The 8,330-nt window shown below is 40.5% G+C and overlaps 1 protein-coding gene across 2 annotated transcripts in view; it reads left to right on the forward strand.

The window, feature by feature from the left end:
- The window catches only part of acsl3b (acyl-CoA synthetase long chain family member 3b), a 27,690-nt gene extending 19,625 nt beyond the window's left edge, over positions 1-8,065 (forward strand). For both annotated transcript variants that reach the window (XM_061920127.1, XM_061920128.1), the window contains exons 10-15: positions 1,271-1,443; positions 1,523-1,597; positions 1,665-1,856; positions 4,646-4,760; positions 4,832-4,989; positions 5,062-8,065. In XM_061920127.1, the coding sequence (XP_061776111.1) occupies positions 1,271-1,443; positions 1,523-1,597; positions 1,665-1,856; positions 4,646-4,760; positions 4,832-4,989; positions 5,062-5,219 (871 nt within the window). In that variant the 3' untranslated portion in view covers positions 5,220-8,065. The remainder of the gene's footprint in view (positions 1-1,270; positions 1,444-1,522; positions 1,598-1,664; positions 1,857-4,645; positions 4,761-4,831; positions 4,990-5,061) is intronic.
- The last annotated feature ends 265 nt before the right edge of the window (positions 8,066-8,330 follow it).

Below are 8,330 nucleotides of genomic sequence, written 5' to 3' on the forward strand. Positions count from 1 at the left end.
CATGTTAGACCCGCTCGACATCCATTGCTTTCCTCCTCTCCAAGGTTCTCATAGTCATCATTGTCACCGACGTCCCACTGGGTGTGAGTTTTCCTTGCCCTTATGTGGGCCTACCGAGGATGTCGTAGTGGTTTGTGTTGTGGTTTGTGCAGCCCTTTGAGACACTAGTGATTCAGGGCTATATAAGTAAACATTGATTGATTAATATATATATATATATATATTATTAAAAAATATACAGTACAGTACAGGCCAAAAGTTTGGACACACCTCCTCATATCAATGAGTTATTATTTTCCAGACTATTTACATCGTAGATTGTCACTGAAGGCATCAAAATTGTGACACCTGTGAATTGAAAACCATTTCAGGCGACTAGCTCTTGAAGTTTATCGAGGGAATGCCAAGAGTGACCAAAGCAGTAATCAGAGAAAAGGGTGGCTATTTTGAATCAATTAGAATACAAAACACGTTTTCAGTTATTTCACCTTAATTTTTTAAGTACATAACTCAACATGTGTTCATTCATAGTTTTGATGTGACAATCTACAATGTAAATAGTCATGAAAATAAAGAAACTGTGGCCAAACTTTTGGCCTGTACTGTATATGGATATTAAAAGTATGTGAAAGTTTGACTCCTACCTTGTGTACTTCCATGAAAACCTCTTTTAAAGTTTTGTAATAAATCACAAATGTTTAGCAGCTAAAATGTGCCAAAAGTTGATAAACATGGAGAGAGTGTTTTCGATTTTTCACATCATGCGTTGCAGGGATTTTACTGTAAATGAGTTTGATTTTGAATTATGTGTTGTCCTTGGAGATTTCTTACAATATACCCAAAGTTCGGTGAGCAGGTTGTGTTATGTGTGACCATTTGTGTTGACTTTTTGTTTTAGTTTATTTGCGCCATGAGTGGGAAAGGTTGTTTGGATATATAACAATCCCTTTGTATTGCAATTTATGGGTGATAACCTGAAATACTCATGTTGTCCACAAGATGGCTACAAAGTTGCAGCAATTAAATTGTCAGATTTTTAAGATTAAGTTAGAAGCAATTGAAAGGCCAAATTTCTTAAAATGAACTTGCCGCCTGGTTTACACCATGAGTCAATTTCCCGATATAAGGCTTAGCTGCACCCACTGAACACTAAATAGCGAATTAAATTAGGATTAAAAGTAAAATACAAAGCTGTTTGGTAATATATTTCATCTGTGACATCCTGCAATTCTGCTCCTTTTTTTATCAACCGTCTTTTGGTCTTTTTTAGTCTGGTGTTCAAGCGTGTCCGTGCGCTGCTGGGTGGCAACACCCGCGTGGTTCTCTCTGGCGGGGCTCCATTGTCGGCCGCCACGCAGCGCTTCATGAACATCTGTCTGTGCTGCCCTGTGGGCCAAGGCTACGGCCTGACAGAGACCTGTGGAGCAGGCACCATCAGCGAGAGTAATGGCAAAAAAAAGCTATTTGGCAGTGAGGGCACCACATTTACAGCTCTTTAATAGTTTTTGCTGATATTTTACAGTTTGGGACTACAGCACAGGACGGGTCGGAGCACCTCTGGTTTGTTCAGAGATCATGCTCAAGGACTGGGAAGAGGGTGAGTCCTACAAAGAGCCAATCAAAGTATGGCAAGTGATCTGGTTTTGTGCTCTGTGCATCTCCAGGAGGCTTCTACAGCACAGACAAGCCCAACCCACGAGGGGAAATTGTGATGGGTGGGCCAAACGTAACAATGGGCTACTACAAAAATGATATCAAGAACCGGGAGGACTTCTTTGTGGACGCTAAAGGCCAACGGTGGTTCTGCACGGGGGACATTGGAGAGTTCCACTCCGACGGATGCCTCAAGATCATTGGTGAGGAACTATAATGTTGATAGAAGACTCTCTTCTGTTTCCATGTCAATGTTGTATTGAACAGAATGAGTTGTGCCATAGCGAATGTAGCTCAACTTCTGCCAGCCATAGACCAGGGGTCCTCAGCCAAATTTTAGCAGGCAGGAATTGTTTAAAAACAAATGGCTAATTAAAACATTATGCATAAATGTAAAGACTAATATTTACATTATCCTTCACTTATTAGTTCATTATGCCAGGGAGGCCTACAAATAATTTTTTCAATGTGGTCCATTATTGTGGAAGGTCAGGTTACAAGCAATAATACTGTGATACTCAAAACTTTGCTGCTGTTGCTCTGGAATCAAAGAAGGGTATTTGCTTAAATTCAGTTGTCATTCCCTCTTCTTTGGGGGGACAGTGTGGCTCCGTCGGTAGAGCGGCCGTGCCTACAACATGAGGGTTCCTGTTTCGATCCCCAGCTTCCACCATCCTAGTCACGTCCGTTGTGTCCTTGAGCAAGACACTTCACCCTTGCTCCTTATGCGTCGTCGTTGGTACCTTGCATGGCAGTTCCCGCTATTAGTGTATGAACGGGTGAATGTAGAAATAGTGTCAAAGCGCTTTGAGTACCTTGAAGGTAGAAAAGCGCTATTACTATTTATTTTCGTTTACCTTCAAACATTGTGTCCATCATGCATTAGATTATCTCTGTATCTGAGAATGGCTTCTTGTGCTTGCCCCAAGTCCTCTAAATCAGTGGTCCTCAACCACCGGGCCGCAGAATAATTTTTTATTTAAAGAAAATAATATATATATATATTTTTTTTTTTAATTAAATCAACATAAAAAACACAATATACACTTACAATTAGTGCACCAACCACAAAAACCTACCTTTTTCATGACAAAGAAAAAAAAAAAAAAAAGACACACCTCCCCCCCCCGGGCCGCGGGACAAGTTATTAAGCGTTGACCGGTCCGCGGATACAAAAATGTTGGGGATCACTGCTCTAAATGACCATTCTGTGGCTTTTTGATGTTGCGTCATCAATGTGACAAGGATCCTATACTTGGGGCTTGTTATGTCAATGTCAGTGCATTTAATTTTGCTGTTCTCACCTCCGAAAGTTGAGAAAATGTCTCTTCAAAATTGCTGTGCGATTGTCTCATAATGCCGTTTTTAATTGGAAATCTTTTGCACTCGTTGGAGGGAGAATAAATGCAAACGATTCAGTCCAATTTTCTTGGAATGGCTGACTTTAACTGTCCCCTTCGTGCAAATTTAGAAAAGGCTATGTTCGTGCAAACGGCAGCCGGTGAATCGTCAATGTGAGCGGCTACCAAAAAAAGCGAAACTTAAGGTGCTTGAAGCAGTGAGTGACGCAGTAAAAGGCAGTAAGTGTAGCGTTTGTAGCCCCAACCAAACCACATAGAGTGACAGGATAACCTTCTGGGGACCACTGATAAGCCTGGTCCCCTAACATTAATCCAGGGGTTCTTAACCTTTTTGACTTGGGGGATCAACTTTTCATGGGGCCCACTCATTTATTAACACTGAATTAGTAATCTTACTCTTGATTTTAATCGTATTCAATAATTATATCCAAACTACTTACAGTTTTTAACCTTGTAAAATAACATGAAACCATGTGTTAATCACAAAGATTATTATTAATTTAACATATCAACTTTAGGCTTAGGTGAGGCTGATTTGAAAAATAGATAAATATCCTGCATAAGATGGGACTCACTATTAACTGAAAATAAATGTAGATACAATTATGCTGGGCTAAAATACCTATACTAAATGAATACTGAATATGTTTCTTAGCTAAACTGTCAATAATTTGAAACCATGTGTTAATCATACAGAATATTATTATTAATTTAACATATCAACCTTAAGCTTAGGTCAGATTGATTTGAAAGTACTAGTGCATAAGAAGGGATTCAATATTAACTGAAAATAAATGTAGATACAATTATGCTGGGCTAAAATAACTAAACTAAATTAATAATGAATATGCACTCCCCGCAACCTTGAACGGGACAAGCAGTACAAAATGGATGGATGGATGTTTCTTTACTATAATGTCAATAAAATGAAAGTGCAAATGAAAACACAGATTCACCAAATGAGTTGTAATTTTGCACTTAAGAAAATTCTCTATGACTTTAGCTCCAGACTTCTTCTGTTTGTTTGATATTGTCATGACTGCCACAAGTGGTGAAAAAATGTATTACAACTGCGACTCACGCGAACCATAGCTGAAAAAACAGGTATTTGTTTTGGTTAAGAAACACTGCATGAATGCATCTATTGTTACACCCATCCCTATAAACCAGGGGTCGGGAACCTTTTTGGCCGAGAGAGCCATGAAAGCCAAAGATTTTAAAATGTATTTCCGTGAGAGTCATATAATATATTTTAACAAAGAATACAACTAAATGCATGCATTTTTAATTGATAACAACATGTTTAGAGTACAGTAAGTCTCCTATTATTTTTAATAACATTTTTATTCTGAAGCTAACCAATAATAAATAAAATACGTCTTACCAATAATGTGACTTCTTGAACAGGTGCGGTAGAAAATGGATGGATGGATTAAAATGCATGAGAATGTTTTCTATTTTGAAGGTTATTGTTAACACTGTGAGTACCAGCAAAATTATTCCTTACTTATTGTGTTAAGCAATGTCAGCTAAGATTTATCTGAGAGCCAGATGCAGTCATCAAAAGAGCCACATCTGGCTCTAGAGCCATAGGTTCCCTACCCCTGCTATAAACATTGTTACCTCTTCAGACCGCAAGAAAGACTTGGTGAAACTGCAGGCTGGTGAGTACGTCTCTCTCGGAAAAGTGGAAGCTGTTCTGAAGAACTGCGCACTCGTAGACAACATCTGTGCCTATGCCAACAGGTAAAGTCTATCCAGGAAAGACCACCAAGGCTGATGTTGTATTTATTGACATTCTCTGTGCTGGGTCCTAGTGACCAGTCCTACGTGATCAGCTTCGTGGTCCCCAACCAGAAGCAGCTGATGGCGTTGGCAGAGCGAATGCAAGTGCGAGGCACATGGGAGGAGATCTGCAACAGCCCCGTGATGGAGAAGGAAGTCCTCCGCATCATCAAAGATGCTGCGCTCTCATGTAGGATTGTCACTGTCCTCTTCAGGTGTCACATGCCATGTTTACTCAACTACTTTGCTCTCCCTCGCACAGCAAAACTGGAGCGGTTCGAGATCCCCGTGAAGGTCCGCCTCAGCGCGGAAGCCTGGACACCAGAGACTGGCCTGGTCACCGACGCTTTCAAACTAAAACGCAAGGCGCTCAAAACCCACTACCAAGATGACATTGAAAGGCTGTACGGAGGGAAATAACACTTGCATGCACATAATAAAGACAGGCACGCACATAATACTACACAGGCAGTGCAGTGCTGCAAAGACTTGAAGAGGATGTATTATGCTTAAAACACAGTTCACATTCAAAAACAAGCCAGCCTCCCAGAGAAAATGCAGCTCATCAGTCCTTTCTACCTTCCACCCAAGCAGTGACTCACTCCCAACTCCACTCCTATCCATGTGCTGAGCCCTCAGAGTTGCCATGGCAACCAAGACCTAATAGGAACTTCTGCATGAAGTGAAACAAATGTGAGGTTCAGACCAGCCACCCTTTTCTCTTCCCAGGGGCCAGCAACCGGTACAGCACACTCTTGGCCTAAAAACTCTATGTGGGGAAAGAATGGGGTCGCATAAGTTTAGCCTTCAAAAGTCAATCTGTTGTTTTTCTTTTTTTGAATCTGGGTTTCTGTCTTTATCAATGATATATGACGAGAACCCGCAAGAGTCAAGGTTCTTGTTGGATATTGGCTTGTTTCTGATCATCTTTTAACTGTCTTATCAACAATTTGGGCCCAGATTTAAGAACACCAGAAGGAGTAATACTCAGGTTGTTACATGCAGGGACAACTTCTTTTTTTTTTTTCTACCTGTGTTCCTCTGTTGCTTCTCATTTTCTCTTTCGTTTGTTTGAGGAAAAAGTGATTCAAAGCCATGAGCGATTGAGCATTTTTTTTTTGGCATACACTTTTTGTTACTATTCTATGACAACCCCACAATTTTTATTCACCATTTTCTGCGTTTGTGTTTTGTATTTCTCCTCCACTGAATGACTGAAAGACTCCACTAAAAAGTCGGTCAGCGGCTAAGATCAAATGCGAGGGCTGGATCGTTTACCCGTGTCCCAAAGTTTGTTTACTCTAGTGCATGTTTACTGATTTGTTTCCACCTTTGTCGGTGGTCTCCAGTCGGAGGAGACCATGGGCATGTCCAAAGTTTGTGTGTGGATTGCAAATGTCGCCCTACCTCACATTTTTCCTCATCGTGCGCCATGTCGGGTTGCAGCCAACCTACTGTCAGCTTTCTCCCGTTATTATGCACCTTGTCGGGTTTTGTTCCTCCCGTCAAATGTACCTTGTTACGACCTTTCTTGGTATAATGCACAATGTCGGGTTGCGTAATGTGTCACCGTCCTTTAGTCATGACGCGCCTGTTTCTTGCCCCTGGATAACACTGTTATCTCTATCCCGCTTAACGGGTGGTGGCTAATTTACTGTTTTGTTCCTCTCATCAGACTTACCATGTTCCTCGTAATGATGCACCTTGTCTGGCTGCGGTTAACGTAAGATGTTATGGTCCTCTTGTCAATGGAAACGATAACTTACTATGTTCATTCCGTGATGATATGCCTTGTTGGGATGTGAATAATGTACGAGGTTATGGTCCTCGAGTCAAAGTACGCCCTGTCGGGTTGTGGCGGCACTCACTCATGAGCGTAAACATGTCTCCACCATCACCAGACAGAACATTTGAAGATAAAATCCCAATAAATGACTTAAGCGCTGATTGGATTTGTCAAAGGCAACCTAGTTTCCTCATAGTTCCTTTTTCTTTGTCCTCCTTATGCCTAATTATGTTTTTTCCTACTTGTGAATATAAATTACAAATGAATGTGCAATATTTACACGTAAATTTTAAACAAAATATTTAGGTCGGTAACAAAAAACAGGCACAGTAAGGATCTTTCTCCATAGACCTTGTTAAAGCCAGTCTTCTAGCGGAGTAGTAAGACATAGGAACCTGCAGGGGTAAAAGGAAGCATGGTAGAGAGACACTGTAAGGATGTTTACTGGTAAATTGTTCTATTTAGGGTGGAATGTAGGGATGGGCTGAATTGATCAAGATTTTTTGTGTCATATCTCAAAGTAATTGGGGCACAATGGCGAAGTTGGGCTACAAACTACTTTGCTCAATGGAACACTGGCAAAGAAACAGGATATGGGAACATTTAGAAAAAGTCAAAATATCAACAAATCATCTTTATGTTCCTCCTATAGTGCCATCCATCCCTTTGGAAAGTGAACATGGTCGTATAGAAATGGCTTGTGCACCAAACCGCGGACATTATGATTCCACAAAGAGATACCAAACAGGCATGGTGGGAGTTGATGAACACACTCCAATATATTTAAATAATCTCACTTAAGTGTGGCGTGAAACTTTTTTTTTTTTTTATACACATCGCAAGTGACATTTATGTATGTACCTTTTAAAAATGTGTATGAAGGTGTAAATAAAATGTTCTACCATTTGCATATTTAAATTCATGTACATTCATAATCACTGTAGCTTTGTGGTGTTAACAAGCATATTTTTCCGTCAAGGACACTTTTTTTTTATCTTACTCCCTACCCCCGACCTGTTATGTTAAGCACCCCCATCTTCTCCCATCGCTGCCTGGAATACAAAATCTGTTTGTAGATATTTAGCATGTTTTTTATTTTCTACTGTACTACCGGGGAATCCGTAGTTACTGTGCTGTTTTGCTGCTCTTCCTCTGCCTGACTTGAGGCGGCGTGTTGCCTTCTGACACACTCGAAGAATGTGACATCACAAGTCCCACGTCCTTACTCCCAATTAAGTGGTAACAGTGGAATGTCACTCTTGTAAATATGCTGACAGGAGGGGGATGGCGCCATAATCTTTAAAAGCTAGGTTTCCTCTGCATATATTCAATAATAATCTTTAATACTGAGCATTTTCTTCCTTCTATGGGAGCAGTGAGGGGGCCCCTTCAACCAGTTTGGAAAGAAAGTGTCTCTTTCTTTTGTCTCTGTGACTTGGCCTTGAACATTGTGTAATAAAATGAAAAGTTTGTGTTGTAACTGCGGTGTCATATGCTTTTGTGTGTGGTGTGAGGCAGTTCCTATGGCAACGAAGGACATGGAGTGGATAACTGAATGTATGATGTGCGTGGATGTCGACCATGTCTTTCTAGAAGTTCTTCAATCAGAGCTATAAACAATTATTTTTTTACTTGACATTATGGACACTAAGGGACAATACATGATTTCAAGTTACTGTGCATCCAGTATGTGCACATATATTTGCTCAAGCCAGATAAGGGCAGCCATGGCAAAAAATATTCAC

This window comes from Nerophis ophidion, linkage group LG14 (assembly GCF_033978795.1).
Source record: "Nerophis ophidion isolate RoL-2023_Sa linkage group LG14, RoL_Noph_v1.0, whole genome shotgun sequence".
Classification (NCBI taxonomy): Eukaryota; Metazoa; Chordata; class Actinopteri; order Syngnathiformes; family Syngnathidae; genus Nerophis; species Nerophis ophidion.